The 22,322-nt window shown below is 38.8% G+C and overlaps 2 protein-coding genes across 2 annotated transcripts in view; both read right to left on the bottom strand.

Annotated features, from left to right (window-relative positions):
* Positions 1–1,228: 1,228 nt before the first annotated feature.
* On the bottom strand, positions 1,229–1,683 carry LOC127805889 (mitochondrial import receptor subunit TOM7-1-like). The gene has a single exon (XM_052342716.1). The coding sequence runs from the start codon at positions 1,628–1,630 to the stop codon at positions 1,427–1,429; it is 204 nt and encodes a 67-aa protein (XP_052198676.1). The 5' UTR covers positions 1,631–1,683; the 3' UTR covers positions 1,229–1,426.
* A 2,739-nt stretch (positions 1,684–4,422) lies between these two features.
* The window catches only part of LOC127805735 (ion channel CASTOR-like), a 32,172-nt gene continuing 14,272 nt past the window's right edge, over positions 4,423–22,322 (bottom strand). The window contains exons 3-13 of the mRNA XM_052342488.1: positions 22,218–22,289; positions 21,145–21,756; positions 20,820–21,002; positions 18,969–19,028; positions 18,692–18,895; positions 18,227–18,475; positions 16,946–17,044; positions 16,333–16,527; positions 8,084–8,176; positions 6,078–6,341; positions 4,423–5,170 (exon numbers count right to left, since the gene is read on the bottom strand). Of these exons, the coding sequence (XP_052198448.1) occupies positions 4,952–5,170; positions 6,078–6,341; positions 8,084–8,176; positions 16,333–16,527; positions 16,946–17,044; positions 18,227–18,475; positions 18,692–18,895; positions 18,969–19,028; positions 20,820–21,002; positions 21,145–21,756; positions 22,218–22,289 (2,250 nt within the window). The 3' untranslated portion in view covers positions 4,423–4,951. The remainder of the gene's footprint in view (positions 5,171–6,077; positions 6,342–8,083; positions 8,177–16,332; positions 16,528–16,945; positions 17,045–18,226; positions 18,476–18,691; positions 18,896–18,968; positions 19,029–20,819; positions 21,003–21,144; positions 21,757–22,217; positions 22,290–22,322) is intronic.

Genomic DNA, 22,322 nt, shown 5'->3' with positions numbered 1-22,322 from the left:
CACCAGAGGCAAGTTAATAACAAACACAACCAATTAAAGCAGATGCCAAGAACCAGGAAAAAAAAAAAAAAAACAAACACAACTAAATGATTAAAATGGAGTTGTAATAGAAACACATCTAAAGCAAATGTTCAACCAGGATTCACGTGAAATAGTTATACTAAAAAGAAAAGCACTACAAGCAAGTTAATTGCAGCAAATAGTCAACAACAATCACAATCCTCAATCCCACTAGGTAGTGCTAGAAACCATCTCTATCCATGGTCGTATTCTCTATAGGGTCATTATTTACCATGTCATGTTTTACAAGTTTTTTACCAAGTTTTCTTTGTTTTCCTTTCTCTCATTTATTATGAACTTTAACTATTTCATCTAAGTACCTTGCATGTGTGTATATCAATAAATTTTTTCACATTTTCAAACCATTTTACTCAGTTTTTTTGCATCTCATCTTTTATATGTCCCTCCAACCCTATTACCTACAATCAAATTTCTTGCGATGCAACAAATGAACAAGAACAACAACAATATATTCAGCCTTTATCCCACTACGTGGGGTCGGCTACATGAATTCTAGACTTCCATGTATTTCTGTCTTTTGTCATATCCTCATTTAGATCCATATATTTCATTTTAAATTTTAATGTCCTTCTCAAAGTCTTCTTGGGTTTACCTCTACCTCTTTTTGTGACTAATTGTTCCATTTGCAGCAAAAAACATGTGCAATAACACTCTTAAAATTAATAGCTCCATCTCACACAAACTAAGCAAGCCAACCTGTGCTATAATCCATACATAGCACAGACTATCAATGCGAATAGAAGGAATAGGTGGACATTAACCATCCAACAAAAGCAATTACAAGCCTTGATCCCAGTAAGCATAGCCAGTACATCATCCCCAAGGCCATCATATCCTATGTTGTATTTAAGGATTAAATATTAACCATCCAAATTCGGCAAGATTCAAATCTTAAGTAGAAGAAACCTGTTTCAATCTTGTAGAAAACAAAAACAAAATCATAAAGGACAGGAATGAAACAAAAAACAATAGGCAGATCAATCCCCAGATAACGAAAAGATTGAGCGCTTTCACAATTCACAACCGTACCATCATCTACAAAACACAGGAAATACACGTACACACGCAAGTATTAGTACCGAAAATCAAACCAAAAGAAACAGGAAAGAAAGGGGAAGAAATAAGGCAGCTATTAAACAGAAACAAATTCTTCAAAAATCCAGAACTCTATACTACTTCAAATCACATATTAATTCCACAACCAAACAGAAACTTTCAGAACGCGGACAAGAGAAAAGCAAAAGGCTAGCTCAGCAACGAGTTAATTCGACGAATAATCACCGAACCATCGAAAAACTGCTAATATAAGAGCAAGATGCACAATCTCGGTATCGGAGAGAAGCACTCAGACGGGGCTGAGGAGCTGAGAGATGGAAGGCTTGGGCTCGGAGTTCATGCCGATGATAATGACGAGAGGAATGAAGCCGTAGTGCGTGATGACCTTGGCCTTCTTCATCGTCCAATTGGTCCACTCCTTCACGCTCTTCGCCACCGATCGCTCCTCCTCCGACGCCCTCTTCGCCGCCTTTCCTTTCGCCTTCGACGCCATCGCTCTTCGTCCCTCTCAACCGGAAGCGTAACCCTAAGTCGGTTCACGTTGTAGGAGCGGCGTTGGTGGTATTTATATGGACTAGGATCGGTGCATGTGCAATGCACGTGATCTCAAAGCCCTCCAGAGTTTTTTTCGTCTGTTTTTCTTTCTTTTAATTTATATACGATGATATTATTTCTTATTTTATTTTTTCTCATATAATTACATATTCATTATAACATTTTATCTTAATTATATTTATATTTTGCCCACCTTGGTTCAATGTTAAATTAGTTTTTTTTTTTATATATAATATTGACTGTACTTAATCCAATATGATTTTTAATTTTGAATCAAAGATGTAGTTATCAATTAAGTAACATAAAAACAAAAACGAGAAATAAAGATGATATGAAATAGAAATAAAAAAATTATATTTTTTAAAAATATAAGAAGCAAAAATACATAAAGAAAAAGGATATAAAGACCTCTTTATAAATATAATTTTAATATAAAAAATTAATTATTCAATCAAACATGAATATAAATTTTATTATCCATTTAAACAAATATTAACACAAATTATTTTTATATTAACTACATGTAAATGCATCGAGTCAAAGCGGGAGAAAGGACAACCTGTCTGCCTGTGCCAACAAGCAACTCGACTCTATTGACATAGGACAGCATCATGGTGCAGAGGAGACAAGTAATGGGGAATTAGGGCCAAACTCATACTTTAATTTTTGTAATTTCACCACTTTTTTTTTTTTTTGTAGTCACTCGTTATTTCGATGATATCTCAGAACAACATATTTTTAAATAATTTAATTCTATACTTTTGACCCTTTTTTTTCGATAATAATTTAAATTTTTTATTATTTCAATTACATTCTTAAATTATATATTTTTGAATCAATTACATACCTCGTGCCAATACATGGTCCAATTGCTTACATTTTTATTATTTTAATTACAACTTTAAAGTGTGTAATTGACTAGAAAATGCATGGCTTAAGAGTATAATCGAAATAATAAAAAATTTAAATTATTACAAAAAAAATAAAGTACAAAAATTAAATTACTTAATAATGCATTGTTTAAAAGCGTAATCAAAATAACGAAAAATTTAGGCTGTATTCTCTTTATTTTTCAATTTTTAGTTTTGAGTTTTGAATTCATTTTCAATTTTCTATTTTAGTAGTCTGTTTTTAAAAAATTCAAAACGTGTTTTCTTTGTCATTTTAAAAAATTATTTCTCAAAACAGAAAATTAGAAAACTCGTTATCTTTGAAAATTTTAAAATAATATTTTTAATAATATTTTATTTAATAAATTTGATTATTCAGTAAATTATAAATATTTTATGTTAATATATTATTAAAAAATATATACATTTTAAAGTTAATAAATTTTGTAATATTTTTCCATTACAATAATAAAATATGAATAAATAAATATATTTTGAGTTTAGAATTTGTTTTGGATGAAAACGTTCAAAACAAATTTTTTTTGTTTTGAGTTTTTTTTACAATTTTTTTTTGTTTTTAAAAATATATTTTTAAAAACAGTAAAGAGAACACGTTTTTATTATTTTAGAAAATTGAAAATTAAAAATGACTTAAAAATAGTAAAGAGAACGCAACCTAAAGTAACCACACACACAAAAACAAAGTGAATACAAAAACAAAAATATAGATTTGGCTCGGAATAAGAGCAAGACATAATCAACCAACTCCCGGAGTACACTTCTGGCAACTGCCAACTGTGGCCGATGGCCACTCCTTCTGGCAACATTGTGTTGCAGGGGAGGAGGAAAACTGAAAATTGGAAGGGAAATTTGCAAAAATAGGACGGCCAATAAAGAACTTTGCAAAAATAGGACTCTTAATTTTTCTTTGCAAAACTAGGACTTTTGAGAGTTGAATGGACTAAAATACCCCCGATTTAAATCAGCCTACAATCCCCTTCTTCTTATTCTTTTTCAATAGATCTTTTTCCTTCTCTCTCTATTACTCTATATATATAAGGTATATATATATATATATATCCATCTATCATTTTTTTGTTCTTTTACCATTCTCTGTAACCTAAATATATGTGTGTATATTGTTTATGATTCAAGAGATGTGGGTCTCTCTCATTCTCTCTCCATTATGTATCATATATTATACATGTACTGTGTGTATTTACGTTGATGGTAGAGGAAAAGAGACAAATGGTGGTCATGTACAAGAAAATGAGAAAAACGATTGTAGCAGGGCCATGGCATCGTTGATTGCGTTCGTGACTGATATATTCACTACGACTGTTTTAGTTTCTTGTCGTGGTCATGATAAATATCTTTAACAGATAAGTGTTAAGGATATATGATATTTGTTAAAGATATCCTTAACAGATATCGGTAACCGATATCTTTAACAGATCTTTAACAAATATCAAATATTCTTAAATTACCTACAATAGCTTTGAAGGCGAAGACCGACGAAGAAGCAACAACCTTAGATGCTTAGAACAGAGGACGAGCGAGAGAAATGTTCTGATCGGCGGGGCGATTGGGGATGTGCGTGTGAAAGGAAGAAGATGAAGGGGATCGTAAGCTTATTTAAATCGGAGACATTTTAGTCCATTCAACTCTCAAAAGTCTTAATTTTGTAAAAAAAAATTAAGAGTCCTATTTTTACAAAGTTCTTCGCCGGCAGTCCTATTTTTGCAAATTTCCCAAATTGGAACCAAACCAAATGCCACGCTCAGTTTTATTTCTCAAAATAGTGAAAACAACCTTGTCAAAGCCAGTTGCACCATTCTAATGCAGCAAAATGGAGAATTGACCAACTAATATTCAATTCACAACAGCTCAATGGTACATAGGTTTCTTCAAGAGTACCTTGCCTTTTCACCATATATACATAGACAAGCCCCTTCGGGCTTAAAGGTGCCCTTAGATAAGGGGGAAAATAAATGAATGAAGAAGAAGAAGAAGAAGAATAAACAGTTAATATGCATCTCTGATTTGTGCAGAGTTTCAGATATGGTGTAGTAAGAAGAAGGATATAGAGTTAAAAACGAACTCAATCTTCCTGTGTAATCCTTTGCTCAATTAAATTACCTGACTAATCTGGTCAGGTGGGTCCTGGCTCCCCTGTTGCGTGGTCTCTATTCAGCTGCCGTCTGCAGTGTGGTTCCCTATTCACTTGTTGAAAAAATAAAGAGGCAGCAAAAGGGATCTCTTTAGTAATGTTTCTCCATAATGTGTGAGCTTTTCTTTCCTATCCTCTTGATTCTTTAATCAGATCCACACTTCTAAGAATCTCCTGCTTTTGACAAAAAGAGATGTTGTTATTCCTTCTCAGCAATTACAATGAACACATCCTTTAGTGACCATCTCCGTTTTTCATTTTTGCATGGGGGATTGATAACGGCTTTCTCTGCTTTAGTTTGGCGATACCCTATCACAATCTCCCTCCTTTGTCGCGCTCGTAAGAGTATTTCATAGAAACTCAGTTCCTCGCCATCACGAAGGTAGAGATCTGCTTGCCTAATATGCATTTCATTGCCCTGCTAAAGTCAAAGAGATCCTATTGATGGATCAAAAGAGGAAATGACAGAAAAGTTGGAATTTGAAGTTCCACAACCGTCAGATCAATGACAATAGGGTATGCCAACAAAAGTGAGCAATCAAATTAAGTACTCCAGTGTTCAGCGGTTTAAGTTCAGTACTAGTGAATTCCACAGTGAACAGCGTGAACAAATTGCTGCCCTTTGTAAATGTGTCATATTAGACTCATAAAACTTTCTCATGACCAAGTAATGCTTACAAGTAATCTGGATATTGAAATGATTGGTAGCCGACTTATCAGTCCTCTAATAATCCCATATTATTATCACATGTACACGATACATTTTCCTAATCCTATTGAAATGTATAGCATAAAAAATCTTATACAATAACCTTTTTGTTTTATTATTATTATTATTATTATTATTATTATCATTGTCAACTGCTTGGTTTATGGACCAACTTTTTACAGTGTGGATTTATTTCACTTACAAGATGTATAGAATAGAGATCCTAGCCACAAGAAAGAGTTGTGGAAGTATTCCATAACATCAGATGTGGTTGGTGGAATGGTCAATATATTTACTGCCCATTCTTTCACTTTAAACTGAATCATTTAGGGCTGCTTTAAGTAGTATTTTCACAGCATGCACACAGAGCCTCTAAAACTAGAGAAGAGATATCATGTCAAACTATACCAACTGGTAAAACCTAGTTATATGCTTTGGTAGCTTGTGTATGAAAAATCAAAATGCAGTTAGCAATCCACATAACCAGTTCCGCGTCAGTTATTAAATCAGCCAAGCTCTTTAAACATGACCAAACATAGGTTGACGTTAACTTTCTAACAATGAAATGATGTAGTGCTATCAAATTAATTGGGGTGATTGAGCAACAAAAGGTTACCTCTTCTGCAAACAGCTCTTCCAGTACATCATTTATTTGCCGGTCTTCAGCAACCATGGCCAGTGCCATGCTGACAAGCTCATTGGATAGAACATAATCACTGATTTTTGACATGGATAATAAATTTTTAGTCCTTGGATCCAGAATTTCACTGATTATAACTGATATATCTGAAGCCTGCTGCATTTCCCCTATCCAAGAGCCTTGTGCAATACCTCTGAGTCCTTGGGAAACCCTGGCCTCTTTGTAAGGAAGGCGCTTAGCCTGCAAAGTGTAACAAGACATTTCAAGTAATTAAGTCGTTACCTCAAAGCTCAGATGCTAAAAAGGAAAAGGTGATATTGGCATTAAGGATAAAGATTCCTTCATCTATGATCACGGATCACATGCAGTGTTAAGGCTGTCAACATCTTACACATCAACCAAAAATGCAACTCTTATATTTCTTTTTCTTTTTTTTTTTGTAAGATTACTGATAAAAAAAAAAAAGATTCAAGTACCTAATGAGGATAGATCTTCTTCAGTTAATATGTTCTCTTATAAAGTTGCCAGGTAAAAAATTCTTGAACCAACTGCACACAAATGAAAAAGAAAAAAAAAAAAGAAATGCATTGCCTAACGTGTAGGTTTTGATGAGATGGCAATTTAATGTTGTTTTTTATAACCTGATAATATGAAAAACAAAGGAATCAACATGAACTTAAGCTACAATTATACAATAAACACACTCCTTAAAAAGTAAGAAGTATGTAAATAGCTGAACTTCTAGTCTTTGCCAAGCAGCTTCAGCTGCTTCCAGGCAAGGTCTCTTCGTAAATAGCAGCCTAGGCTATTTTGAAATAGCCACCTGGTGCAACTATTGGAATTATAACTACCAAAAGATTAAATTGATTTGAGAAGCATAAAATTTATAGCTGCTCAAGCACAGATTTTTTAATAGTGGACGAGTTGCCTCTGAGTGGTTAGCTGATTTTTTATTGATCATCTGCAACAAAGGGCATCAGAAATTTATTAAGATTGTTAGAATGTCCTTTGTTAATCAAGAGGAAGCAGATGATTTTTTCCATGTGGCAGAATGTAGCAAAGGGGTTCAAAGATTGGTCGTTCTGTCCAGATCAATGACTCCTTTGTTACTCAAATTCATTTCAGCTGCATGCTCAAAACACAAGGCATTGCACTCTAGAGAGTACAGATGCTACCTCTCTTAAGAAGAACTATCAAAAAATACTCACCAGAAGGCATCCTCTTAAATTAGTGGAGAAAGCTCTACATCCAACAAATCCTGTCTCCTACCGGACTAACAAAGTGGTGAAATGCCTAGCAAGTCAAGCATTTTAAGCAAGAAGACAACTTCCCAGGTAATCCTCAATGTTGGCCTTACCATGATTCTCCATCTCTTTTGCATCATTTAACTAACAAAAGGAACACAGAGGTAATCAAAGTGAAAGCTGTGCCTAATTCCACCTATTTTATATTATATATGTGTGTTTATCTCTTGGAGATGATCCACAGGCCTGTTTTGTGTAAAAGGCTGCCTACACGGGGGCAAGTCTCTAATGCGATAGACACCATGGCTCCCCCACATCCATAAACATTTATGACCTAAAAATAACCTGTGTAGAAACTTATGACCTAGATTCCCCCAATAATAAGACAATCAGGTTGAAAAAATAAAGTGAGGAGAGACCAAAGTTTAGGGGGAAGACACTATGGTGTCAATACAGGCTATCAGGAAGCTTGTGGATATATCAGTAACAATAGCTTAATAGTACTTACAAGTTACAAGCATCATTGTACATATTTTTGGATATCAAAATGAAAACTGCAGATGATTGATGTGGCTTTAATAGAGTGGACCACTAAGCCTGTAATAATTACTTATAAGGAAAGAAGCAAAAAACCTAAATATAATGTTGTCACAGAGTTGGACAAGCAAACAGAAAAGTAGACTTTGACAAAAATCAAGTTCCACAAGTTGATTGAAGTTCACCATTCAAAAGAAGTACCTGAATATCACGAATCAAAAGCAAAGTGGCAAGAGATCTGGAATCAGCTTTAATGGCTAAATCTTCCACTGATTCATCAGCCAAAATTAAGATCTGTAAAAACCAGCAAATATCTTAGTAAATTAGAAAAGAGAAGAGATACAATATATCATTCCTTAACCCCACAAATAGCAGCTGCATCACTAAGACCAAGAAAGATAATTTGATTCTGATAGCCCCCGGTTCACCGGACGTATCAAAGACGATCCAAGGGGCAAGGGCAGGAGAGTAAATTGGCTGGCTAGCATAACAGCCTGCGTAGGGGTAGAGTGGGAAAATCGCTGGGTTGTGTAACAACCCAGCAGGTGCGAAACCGAATTCGGTTAGAGGAGGAGGGAAGAGAATATAGGGGAGGGAGAAATTGTAGGAGATAAGAAAATTTTGGATTCAGTTCTTAGGGAGAGTTAAGGGCCTCTCGAATGCCCAGTTTTTCTTTGTAATTTTGATTGGAGTTGGTGAAATTAAATCCAAGTTTTAGTGATTTCTTTTCTAGTTCGCATCAATTTGGTATCATAGCATCATCGATATGGTGAACCTGACGAACCGAGTAGGTGAATTGGAAATGAGGATGGAAGGCATGCAACAGTGAGTTGATGCCATGAGGGGTGAGGTTCAATCGATGGAGAAGAATGTCGCGAACATGTTGGAGCAGTTCACATGGATGAGAACGAGGTGGGAAGAATAGGAACGGAAGAGGAAGAACAAGGAGAAGTTGGGAGACCAGCCACTGGAATTCACTTAGGATTCCGAGGCGACGCCAAAAATAGGAGTACGGCGAGCTGAAGCAAGTGGTCTGGATGGGGGCTGGTGGCCGAAGATCCAAGGACGTTGATTGGAGATGCCCCTCTTTGAAGGCGAAGATCCAGACGGTTGGATATTCCGAGCCTAATTGTACTTTGCGGTGAACGGGCTGATTGATGATGAGAAGTTGGATACAACAGCACTATGTTTGGAGGGTGATGCACTTTCGTGGTTTCAATGGAAAGAAAAGCGACGAAGGGTGAGGAATTGGGAGGACTTCAAATTGTTGTTAAGGAGTCGTTTCCAACCCACCCAAGAAGGCTCTGTCGAAGAGCGGTTTTGTCACGCATGGAGCTACTCGGATAGAATTTTAATTTTTCTTTTTTCCCTTAATGTAATTCCCTCCAGCTGTAGCAGTAGGCCATAGCAGAGCAGTAGGTTGTTAGAATATTCGGTACACGGTTAAGAGAGGGCCCCACTGTCAAGGAATGATTTCCCAAACGCCTTTATATAGGATCCCTCTATGCAGTGTAACGGTATGAAAAAGACAATCAAAATATTCTCTTCTAGTCTTCTTCTTCTCTCTCTCTCTCTCTCTCACTTTCTTCCTCTATCTCGTCTATTCTCCCTCACATTCTCTTCTCCGTCCTTGTAATCCGCTCAGAATTGCGGTAAACCCTGCTATCTTCCAACGGGGTTGTGACATATTGGTATCAGAGCATTGTTCTGGTCGAATGGGTGAGCAGGTCTAGCGATGGCCAAGGGAACGCGTATGAAGAATTTCGAAACACAGTTGCAGCAAACCGGGGTGATGGTGGCGGAATGTCAAAGTAAGATGGAGCAAATGGAGTTGGGAACGACTCAAAATCAGGAGGCTATTCTTGCACTGGATCGTCGAGTGGATAGTGCCATGGATGGAATGGAAAGGAGGTTGTACGAGTCCATTACACGGGTTCGGGAGGAACTAGCTACACAAATGCAACAATACATAGCCATGTTAGGCTAACAACAACCAATAAGGCTAGCGCCTGAATTTCCACCGAGAGAAGGGATAGATCCTGTTCCCCAAAGGGATAGAGCTGGACGGGAGCTGGAAATACATGAAGAGGAGCTTAACCAAGGTGGCCGAGAAGAAGGAATACTGGGAAGAGGGCCAGTAGTCCCAGCGAACCATCATCCACAAGGGTTCCCTCTCCCTAAGATGGACATTCCAGTGTTCGAAGGGGTTAATCCACGATGGTGGATAAGGAACTGTGAAAGACTGTTCGAATGGCATAACATTCCAGAGCTGCAGAAGGTGTCTCTGGCAGCAGCCTACTTCAACGAAGAGGTCGACGCTTGGTATCAAGGAGTCATACGGCTAAGGAGAAACTCGACATGGGGGGAGTTTACAGAGGCTCTATGTGGAAGGTTTGGAGAAAGAAGTATGGTCAACATTGTGGAAGAATTCAACAAGCTCAAACAGTTAGGAAGTGTAGAGGTATACCAGAAACGCTTCGAGGAGCTGAGGTCTTACATGATCCAATACAACCCCTACCTCACCGAAGCCTATTTTGTATCAAGTTACTTAAGTGACCTCAATGAGGAGTTAAGACCAATGGTTAAGGTGCTTAGGCCACAGACGGTAGCTCAAGCATCGGAAGATGCTCGACTACAGGAGCTAGCAGTAGAGGCATTGCTTAAGAGGTAGAGGTAGCAGACAAGGGGAATGGTGGCAGGAACCCAAAATGGGATAGGAAGGCATTTTAACTGGGAAGCAGGTAAGTGGATTGGCAGGGCAAGAGGAGTTGTGGGACAAGGTGTAGCACTCCCTGGAGATCCGTTGAGGGAGCAAAGAAGACTGGCAGGTCTATGCTTCCAGTGCGAGGACAAGTACCACCCGGGGCAGCCTTGCAAAAGGCAGATTCTGTTGTTAGAAGGGGATAAAGGAGGTGGAGGAAGAAATAGATGAGGATGACGGGGGCGTGGAAGACAATGGAGAAATATCCATTCATGCCCTGAAGGGGGTGGCCAACAACAAAATTATCGAAGTGGGAGGCTAGGCTAAGGGAAGTACCCTAATGATCCTAATCAACAGTGGGAGTACCCATAGTTTTATTGATGAGCACACGGCAAGAAGGCTAAATTGCCAACTGACAGGAACGCCACCCCTAAGCGTAACAGTGGCCAATGGACAGAAGGTGTTGAGTACCTCGACCTGCAAGGGTTTTTCATGGGAAATGCAAGGGGAGAAATCCGTAACCGATTTAAGGCTGCTGTAGTTGGGAGGCTGCAATATGGTCTTGGGGGTGGATTGGATGAAAGGAGTAAGCCCAATTAGCTTTGATTTTAACCGCATGGAAGTATCTTTTGAGAAGGAGGGCAAGAGAATGGCCATCAAGAGCGAGAAAGAAGCTGGGGTGTGCAAGCTGATGTCGGGGAAGGTTTTGAAGAAAGTCATGAAGGGGAAGTGGGTTCAATGGGCCCAACTCTTCTCAATAGTGGCTGCAGAGGACGCACCTGAGGAACAAGGAGGGTTGGGGCAGTATTACTTAATCGTCAGCAACTGGGAGGACTCCCCTAATCAGGTAACACATTTGGCTTTACTTGATGAATTATTGGTGAAGTATGAGGACCTATTTGCAGAACCCAGATCCCTACCCCCTGACTGACTGTTTAACCTCTCTATCAACCTCAAGCCAAACACCGAACCAATTAATATCCGAGCCTACCAATACCCTCATGCCAAGTTCTTTTCCAAGCTTGATTTACGCTCGGGTTATCATCAAATTAGGATGAAACCCGAGGATACTCCTAAGACTGCATTCAAAACACACCACGGCCACTTTGAATTTCTAGTAATGCCATTTGGGCTTACTAACGCCCCAGCCACCTTTCAATCCCTCATAAACCGCATCTTTGAGGACCACTTGCGGAAATTCATCTTAGTTTTCTTTGACAACATCCTTATCTATAGCCCCACCTTCGAACAACACCTATTGCACTTGCAAACCACCCTAGACATCCTTCGGGACCACCAATTATTTATCAAGAAATCCAAATGTGAGTTTGGTCAGGGGCAGGTGGAGTATTTGGGGCACAAAATCGTTGAGGGAAAGGTGAGCACTGATCCTAGGAAGATCGAAGCTATGGTGGCTTGGCCGAGACCCACAACCGTGAGGGCCCTAAGGGGATTTCTGGGGTTAACAGGGTATTACAGATGATGGATTTAGCTCAACGTATAAAGGAGCGAAATCAGGTGGTTCGAGACATTGGCATCACCCCTTGAGAACCTGCCGAAAGCCATGCTAGAAGGGCATTTCATAAATGGTTTAAAGCCTGATATCAAGGCCGAGGGGCTTGGAGCAGATGATGGATTTAGCTCAACGTATAAAGGAGCGAAATCAGGTGGTTCGTGGAGGCGCGGTTGGATCAGGTTCAAACAAGGGACAAGCCACGTTGAACCCAATTTCGACTTACCAGCAAGGGGGAATTCTGCCACACTCACAACAACCCCCCAAATCGACGACAGTCAATCCTACTAACCCATATCGACCACAGGCCAATGGGAGATGGACTAACCTGCCCTTTAAACGGGTTAGCGAGATAGAATGGAAGGCAAAAAGGGATAAGGGCCTATGTTTTCAATGTGATGAGAAATATACTATAGGCCACAAGTGCAAAAATAAAGAGCTGCAAGTGATGATGATATATGATGAAGAGGTAGAAGAGGCGGTAGTTGAGGGAGAAGGAGAGTCGGGGCAAGGGAGGGAGATCATTGAGCTCTCAATGAACTCTGTAGTTGGATTAACTACACCACAAACTATGAAGCTCAAAGGGGACATAGAGAGGCAGTGAGTAGTGGTGCTTATTGATGGAAGAGCAACGCATAATTTTATGGCAACCGAGCTGGTGTAGCAATTGGGTTTACCAAGGGAGGAAATAGTAGGATATGGGGAAATTATGGGAATGGCAGTGTAAGGGATTGGAATTTGCAGAGGAGTGAAGCTTAATCTCCAAAATTTGCAAATTGTAGAGGATGTTTTACCTCTAGACTTGGGGAGCTTAGATGTAATTTTGGGAATGAAGTGGCTAGCAGTCGTTGGAAAAATGAATGTGGATTGGAAGGCCCTCTCAATGAAATTTCAGATAGGAGGCATAGCGGTAACATTGCAAGGGGACCCTAACTTGAGCAAGACATTGGTGTCCTTGAAGGCGATGGTGAAAGCCTTTAAGGAAAATGGGGAAGGAATGTTGTTAGAATTGGGAACCATGGTAGTAGAGATTAAAGAAGCTCGAAAGGAAGATCCAGTGATGCTAAGAGGGGTGTTGTCGAGTTTGAGAGGGTTTTCTCTACACCGGAGGGGCTGCCACCTTGCAGGAGGAAGGATCATGCCATAAATCTAGTTTCAGGAACCACACCGGTTAGTGTAAGGCCCTACCGATACCCTTATTTGCAAAAAAATGAAATTGAGAAGTTTGTGGGGGAGCTGCTGGCTGCTGGAATTGTTCAACCTAGTTCCAGCCCATTTTCTAGTCCGGTGTTGTTGGGAAAAAAAGAAGGATGGAGGGTGGCATTTTTGTGTGGACTATAGGGTCTTGAACAAGGTCACTATCCCTGACAAATTTCCCATTCCCGTGATAGGGGAGTTACTTGATGAGTTGCATGGTGCCATAGTCTTCTCCAAGCTTGATTTGAAATCCGGTTACCATCAGATTAGAGTCAAGTCTGAGGATGTTCTCGAGACTGCTTTCAGAACTCATGAAAGACATTACGAGTTCCTAGTAATGTCATTTGGGCTGACGAATACGCCAGCCACCTTCCAATTATTGATGAATGACATTTTCAAAGAATATTTAAGGCGTTGTGTTGGAATTCTTCGATGACATATTGGTGTATAGCAAGGATTTTGAATAGCACGCACAACATTTACGTTGTGTCTTAAAGGTACTAGCGGACAACCAACTCTTTGCCAACAGAAAGAAGTGTGTGTTTGGGCAGCTGGAAATTGAATATTTAGGCCATATTATATCTCATCGTGGGGTTTCAGCTGATCGAAGTAAGGTACAAACTATGTTAGATTGGCCTACTCCTACATCGGTAAAGGAATTGAGGGGGTTCCTTGGCCTCACAGGATATTATAAACGCTTTGTGAGAGATTATGGCAAGTTAGCAAGGCCTCTAATGGAGAGATTAAGGAAGAACAACTTCTTTTGGGATGTGGCAGTCAAGCAGGCCTTCCAGCAACTTAAGACTAAAATGGTATCCTTACCCGTTTTAGCCTTGCCGGACTTTGGGAAGCCCTTTGTCATTGAGACTGATGCCTCAAGACAAGGAATGGGGGTTGTATTAATGCAAGAGCAAAGGCCTATTTCAGTCATGCTTTCAGTCAGTTAGGGAGGAAAAAAATATGTTTATGAGAGAGAACTGATAGCCATAGTGTTTGTTGTGCAAAAATGGAGACACTACTTGTTAGGCAGGAAGTTTGTGGTTTGAACAGATCAAAGGAATCTCAAATACTTGATGGAACAGTGAGTCTGGAATACTTGAAATGAATGGATGATGAAATTGACGGGGTTCCAATTTGAGATACAATATTGGTCGGGTTTGAAGAATAAAACTGCTGATGGATTGTCACAAATCTGCCACCTAGCAAGAATAATGGCCTTAACAGTGCCTAAAGTGGTCCAAATGGATCAGTTAGCTAGTGAGGTTAAGGAAGATGAAAGATTGCAAGGAATTATCCAAGATCTCCAAGTTGATCCTACTTCACACCCTAACTTCTAGCTGGTGGACAACCATCTCCTTTACAAGGGAAGGTTGTATTTACCAAAGGGATCCACTCTCATTCCATTGTTACTTCATGAGGGGCACGATGGAAGTGTAGGAGGACACTCAGAATTCTTAAAAACTTACAAGAGGGTGGCGACAAATATCTGTTGGCAAGGAATGAAGAGGGATATATATCAGTATGTAAGTGATTGCTCAATTTGCCAACAAAATAAATATAAGGCCTTAGCACCGGGGGGACTCTTGCAGCCCCTTCCTATCCCAAACCAAATTTGGGACGGCATTGCAATGGACTTCATTGAGAGATTGTCAAAGTCTGGCAAGATGGACTCAATTTTGGTGGTGGTGGATAGACTTAGTAAGTACGGGCATTTCATTGGCCTTAAACACCCGTTTATAGCTGGGGAGGTGACAAGAAATTTTATTAAAGAAGTGGTGAGGCTTCATAGAATGCCAAGGTCCATTGTATCGGATAGAGACAAAATTTTCATGAGCAAATTTTGGGAGAAGATGTTCCGACTACAAGGTACCAAACTCAATTGAAGCACATCCTATTACCCTCAAACAGATAGACAAACGGAGGTAATTAATCAAACTTTAGAAACGTACCTATGTTGTTTTGCTTCCTCAAAACTAAAGGCATGGTACACAAGCAGTGAAGAAGACATGAGCAGATCTGAAAAGAAGGGAAGTGAAATACAAAGAAGGAGACTTGGTTTATTTGAAATTAAGGCCATATCGTCATAAATCATTGGCCGCCCGTGCAAATGAAAAGTTGGTTGCCCGATATTATGGTCCATTTGAAATTGAGAAGGAGGTAGGCCCAGTAGCTTATAAGTTAATACTGCCACCTCATTGCCCTATCCATCTTGTATTTCACGTGTCTCAACTACGGGAGGCAAGGGGGGCATTGGAAGCTAATATGGAGATTCCTCGACAGCTTAATGAAGACCTTGAGATGATGGTGGAACCAGAGGCAGTGCTTAGAGTTCGGTCGAGAACTGGGAAGAACTTACGGGGATTAGAGGTGCTCATACAATGGAAGGGGCTACCCCTGTTAGAAGCTACTTGGGAGCCTTACCACTTGATCCAGCAGCAATTTCTGTTTTTCCACCTTGAGGACAAGGTGAAAGTTTAGGGAGGTAGGGAGGCAGTAATGAAAGGCTCCCAGTTCACTGGACGTATCAAAGACGATCCAAGGGGCAAGAGAGTAAATTGGCTGGCTAGCATAACAGCCAGCCATGTGCGTAGGGGTAGAGTGGGACACAACCCAACAATTGCGAAACCGAATTCAGATAGAGGAGGAGGGAAGAGAATATAGGGGAGGGAGAAATTTGTAGGAGGTAAGAAAATTTTGGATTAAGTTCTTAGGGAGAGTTAAGGGCCTCTCGAATGCCTAGTTTTTCCTTGTAATTTTTATTGGAGTTGGTGAAATTGAATCCAAGTTTCAGTGGTTTCTTTTCTGGTTCGCATCAGATTCATAATCAGAACAGATCTGTATTGACTTTTAGATAGTTAATCATGGTATTTGAAGGATCAAGGTTCAAGTGATAAAAATATACCACCCACTGTTTGCTCTTTCCATTACAGGTCAACTTGGTAGTGCTAATTCTTCCATGGAGCATCACAAATCCTGGAATCTGGATTGCAGTATTTGACTACTTAAGATGTTTAACACGTTTTAAATTTATGTACTTACTGAATGAAAAGATTCTAAGGGAAGGCTTTCCAGGTGGCGCCTTATAACTGCATTTCCTTCACGATTAACAATTGATATATTCACCAACCGGTTAATGTCAAGGCCACCATCAATGAGCTTCTTTTCCCTCTCCTTTTCAGGAACATCATTAAACATCCACAGCTCAGAACCAGGTGCTAAAAAGGCATCCAATACCTAAAATAGAATAACATAAGAACATTAATATTTAAATTTGACAACAGAGTATTTTAATTCCTTTGTTGCATCACCAAGACAGCTGAATGAATAGAAAAGAGAGGGGAGTTTTCTGAGTAGTGAACGTGACAACACTGGGAATGGATTCCATCTATGTGGAGAGAATTATTGAAATGTTTCTGAAATGTCCATGACTGTATTATGTATGTCACGAATTGCCTCAACAGAACTGGGAGGATACAGTTGATTCCTTTTAACGTTACCATAATCATATCTTCCATATCTCGCCGCCAACCACAAAAAAGTATCCTTTCTATAGACTTTGGAATGATGAAATCTTGGGGTAGAGTTCCTCTCCAAACCTGCAGCATTCAGGTGAACAAAAGAAAGAATTAGGGGCTTTGATAGATAAACTCACCACAATCATATCATCAATGTCCCGCCTCCATCCACAAAGTAGAATCTTCTGTGGCTTTCTTGCTGGTCGGGCAATATGCATTAATGGTGCTTCTGTGACCTGAACGACCAAATTGATTTTCTCCTGTAAGTTTTATTCATGATATGCCCCACTCAAAATTCCATGGTAGGAATCACCCCCATGTGCATAAAGAAGACGTGCTTCTTTCTTTTTTTTCTTGGAGAGTGGCCTCGCTACCATGACACATTCTTGTTTTCGCTTCTTATGCAATTTGATATAGCCCAAGATAACAGACAAATACATGAAGTTTACTAGGAAAATAGCGCACATATTTCTTTTATCAAGGTAAAAAAGGAGAAAAGGTAACAGGTAATCAAACAGAAGGAACAGACAATATAGTGCACTGCAGTCTTAGAGCTACTAGCATAAGGTGGTCTTCTAGATTATATAGGTGACACTCAGTGTAACAGAAAATTGAATTTATCAATATGTACGGTGCAGGAGACAGCTTAAAAACTTGAAGGACCACAAAATATGAATGTGTTAGGACCCCCATTAAACAAACTTATCAGAGAAGAAGGAAGGAAGGGAAAAGTGGTGGGGACCATAGGGGCAACAAAGTAAAATGACTCAAGGGTAGAAGAGTCACAAGTTAGTTAGAAAGGAATGATCGGGCATGGGCTGGAATGAGCAGGGGAGAAGGTATAAAAGGGAGGAGAGAAGGTGTGGAAAAATCTGTTAGAGAATTCGTGGGAGAGAGAGGCCCTCTCGAATAGGCCTGTTTTTGTCTTCTTTCATTGTATTGGTTTTCATTCATTGCTGAAGCTACAGAAAGTGAGGAATTCTTACTGTTTTGGAACAAAAATTCAATCAATTGTTTAGAGGTACTATCAGAATGTCAATCAACAAATACAACCTAGAAGACCACCTTAGTTTCAGCAAAATTTGTTGAACAGGATTGGCACATTATTTGATGCTTGAGAACAAGAAGCATGTAAAGCAGACAAACCAACCTTATATTTTTATCTCCTGTATGTATAGAATGTCAATCAACAAATACAATTAGCTCTCAGCAAAGCGCACACATAATATAAATCTAAAGATTGCATGGAAGTAAATGAAAGTAAAAATGCATAAAGATGCCTAACAACCAGCCATGGCTATGTATTTATGTCTCAAACTGGAAGATGGCAGATCTAAATCACAAACGAGGCAATTATCTAACAATAAAAATATAAAATTATACATGGAAAATAAATGTTGTAAAGAGAAGGAAAGCACCATTGGCAATGTTGATGGGGAATATGAATCATCATCTTCTGCTATAACAAGAACTTCATCACCTTCTTGTAGAACATAGGAGTCATCAGGATTCAAAATTATTTTTCCACCATAAGATGCAGCCTTGACTCCACAAGGAATGGCATCAGGAAAGCTGATTAATACATCCTCAAAATGCATGCCATCCAACTGCGGCCATCTTTTAATGTAGAACTCACAATTCTCAAACCCAAGGATATCCTCCCATATCTGCCGTCCAGTCCATAAATAACAAAACATTAAAGAAGTATTCACATTAAAAAAAATATTGGTTGAATAGTCAAGAAGGATCTGAGAGTTGGACTAATTCACATCTAACTAAGTATTAATAAGTAACACCATCTGAATGAACAGACTAGATGAGCTAATGGTATACAAGCATAACTGAATCATTTGGGAAATTGCAATTAAGGCATGTAGGTCGACCTGCGCAAGGCCTGGTTGCCGAGCACATTGAATCATTAGGCGACCAATTACATCATGAGCAACAACAGTCTCAACAAGATCTCCACCAACAAGTTTGACGAGGACCTCATTGTCAAGATCACTTAATTCCACAACTATGTGACCCCGTAACCCTTCTTTTACTCCAGTTAGGCTTAAAACTGTCCTCAATGCACGAGCATCACTCTGCATATAAGGAGGAAAAGATTAAAAACCATTGTAAAGTGTGAAACATGGTAATTTGCTTTATTAAGAGAACCTGATCAGCATTTCCATCTTCAGCAAGGACAATGATTGCACGGGCCTTGGACACAGATACCTGCTTGATTTAACGGAGTTAGCATATCAAATAAAAGGTACAAAATGTGAAACAATTCAAAATAAGGTTACTATAGTTAACCATTAAACGGAAAAAATGGGAGGTAAAAACAGATACATATTGTGATAACCCCACATAATGGGAAAAGGGTTTGATATGTTGTTATTGTTGCTTATTGTGAGAACTCCTCAGAAGTACAAAATACACAACATTAACCAAGTTCTTGATACTGGAGGCCTATTCATCTGTGGAAACTGACCCTTGTTTTCTGGAAAAAAATTCAATATAGAATGGAAAATAGAAAATCATGTTCAAATGAGAAAAATTTTCCAAATAGAAAAAATGACAACCCTGCTTCTCAATTTTTTTAAATTTGAATTGACTGTTGAAAAACATCATTCGGATGCTTTTTATTATTTTCTCCAAAAACCATTTCAAAAATACATAACCAACTTAATGAATTTAGTTATGCAGACAAAATTGGCCTTAAAGAATGCTGATAACTACCATTGTGCCCCCCTTATATACCCTTCTTCTTCTCCTAATTAATTTTTTTTTTTTTCTAGAATTCTCCTCATGAACTTGGAGATCAAGCTATCCTAAAAACAGATCAATGTCAGGACCTCAGATCTGATCTCACAACCCTGTGTGACTACTGGAGCCTTATCACAATTCCGGGGGAATTGTTAGAGAAATTCAGAACTCCACTTGATATGGAGTCGTCAGAGAGAGAAAGAACAAGAAGGAATTTGAGAGAGGAAAAGAGAGAGAAGAGTGAGATAGACGAGAGTAGCAGAGAAAGAGAGGGACCAGCTAGAGAATAGAATCTTCTTAATTGTTTGCGTACCCTTTACATCGCACGGAAGGTATCTTTATAGAGCCGTTGGAGGATATATTCCCCTAACAGGTGGGCCCTCTCCCTTAACCGCATAACAACTTTGATTCTAACCACTTACTGGACCACCTAGCGCCTAAGGCTACAGCCAAAATGAACATACAATTAAAGAGCTTAATTAGCAAAAATTTAAAGAATGACCCTTGGTAGGCTACCTCCGTGACATCTAACAAGGTCAATTCTCTGCTAATTGAGAGAATTAGGGTGTATTTGATAGTATTTAGTTGGAAAGGAAAGCATTTTCCAACTTGCATGGAAAACAAAAACCATCTCCCCCCTAGATGGAATTTTCCATGGAAAAAAGGCAAAAACATGCTTTAATGATTGTACCATGGAATTCAATTCCTCTGATGTGACATTTTCCATGTATTTTTCATGCTATCAAATACACCCTTAGGGCAGAACTTAGAGAGAGAAATGTGAGAAAGATTTGGAGAAAGAGAGGAAAACAGAAGTAGGCGAGAGAGAAAGCAAGATCAAGAGAGAGGAATTGAGAGAGAAACAGAGAATTTCTGGAAAAATGCTTCGATGATCTTTCATTCAGCTGGATTAGGTTTTTACACTAATCCAGGCGGTTTAGTTTGGTTCCAATAAGGCTGCCAATACAGAGTACAACTTTGAACAGCTTGTTACAGTACAACTGCTGTAACTACAATGCCAAAAATACCAAAAAACCCTTATACAAACATTAGGTTCCTGAGAATCAATTTCAATATCTTAGATCAATTGTTTAAAAAGAGGGAGAGATTATGGAAGATGTTACTCATAGAATTAATCAAGACATTGTTAAAGTGAAGAAGTGCCTCCAACATAGCTAAGATAAGAAGAGAGTTGAGAAAGGTAATAAAGAAGTGAATATATGAAGAATACAGTTGACAGAACACAATTTGGCACACCTTTTTTAGGTCAGCTAAAATCAGAGGACTTCCACCTCTGCATATAACCGATGTTCCTCTGAAATCAAACTCCATTTTAGCAATGTCAAGTTCCATCTCTTCTTTATCTCGCTCAGCCATCACCACAATAATCCCCCCACCCAAACTCTCATTGGCAATGGCAAGTTGATTTAGTAGAGAACCCTGAGTGCATAAGAGTGACCAATAGATATACTGTATTTTTTACGACCGTCTTTTCATCTCAAAATTATGAAATGTGCAATCATTCAAGTGGAACTTCTGATGTAAGTGACACATTTGAAGAGGCTATGAATCAGAATCTTACCAATTTATCACTCCACCCAAGAATTAGAGTGTGGTTTTGCTCAACTACCTCACTTCTTCCTTTCCTCAGTGAGTCAAACTTCTCAGAAATTGCATCAGAAACGAGTCCAAGCATCATTGCAAATACAAGCATCCCACCAAAGCTAATGGAAACTGAAACTAGCCTTGGACCTAAGCCTTCAGAACTAGTATGACCGCCCGAGTCCGCTACATATGTCCAAGACAACCAAAGGCAGTCAACAAAGTTATCATCTGTCACACCAAAGAGAGCTAGCCCACCGAGACAAATTAATAATAGGGTTGCAACTAACAATGCCAAAGGCTTAGCATATGGGTTAACTGACAAAAACACATCTACCCTATATGCCAACTGCTTGTTTAAAGACAATTCTTCTGTGATATTGTCTGACAATCTTCTCGATTTTGAGACATAGTCAACATACTTAAAGAAAATAAACGGAATGGATAAAATTGTGAGCGAGATAATAAGAGAGGAAACTTTCAAGCTTTTGTTAGGAAGATGATCAGCCTCAGGTTGTGTAAAATCTATAATGTTCACAGAATCCACCAAATTGCAAGCCCGTAGTCTCACATTGATTTTGGAAATGTGATCCTGCAAGAGAAAATTCCATACATCCAGTAAAGTTTTACAAGAAGTTCAATTAAAAATTTCAAATAAATACAAAACAAGTGACAATTATAATGGTCCTCATTTCCATTTTGTAATCCCATTCCCCTGATGATTCTTGTAGGGTCACATTCGTCCCTCTTGCAGGGGCATACAAGAGGTGATACGTGCCTTGCATTCACAGGCCGGGTTACTCATCAAACTAAAGTTATGATACCCATTCAGGACCAACTTTAAAATTTTAGCATCAGTCAAAGTGTTACTAGCTCGCACTTTGATTTTATTACAAAAATCAGACTTAGAGCTTATGTTCCCAGAAAGTAAAAATATCTGTTGCTTCATGTGATCGGTGATTACAAGAACAACAATGTATCAAGCCTTAATCTCAATGATCATTTCTATCAATGGCCATATCTTTTATTAGTCTCCTAGAACTCGTATTTTACCTGCAGATCAATAACCTGTTTGTGTAAAGAAAAATTCTTGTGCAGTAGACATGAGAACGTTGTTACCAAAATCTGCAATCAAACACAGAATTGCAGTTAAAAATA

Source organism: Diospyros lotus, chromosome 7, assembly GCF_014633365.1.
Source record: "Diospyros lotus cultivar Yz01 chromosome 7, ASM1463336v1, whole genome shotgun sequence".
Classification (NCBI taxonomy): domain Eukaryota; kingdom Viridiplantae; phylum Streptophyta; class Magnoliopsida; order Ericales; family Ebenaceae; genus Diospyros; species Diospyros lotus.
The sequence above is the reverse complement of the archived record's forward strand: the minus strand, read 5'-3'. Positions and strand labels throughout refer to the sequence as shown.

What these genes read in the sequence shown, in the direction of transcription:
- LOC127805889 (XM_052342716.1), bottom strand. Translation starts at nt 1,630, where the DNA reads ATGGCGTCGAAGGCGAAAGGAAAGGCGGCGAAGAGGGCGTCGGAGGAG.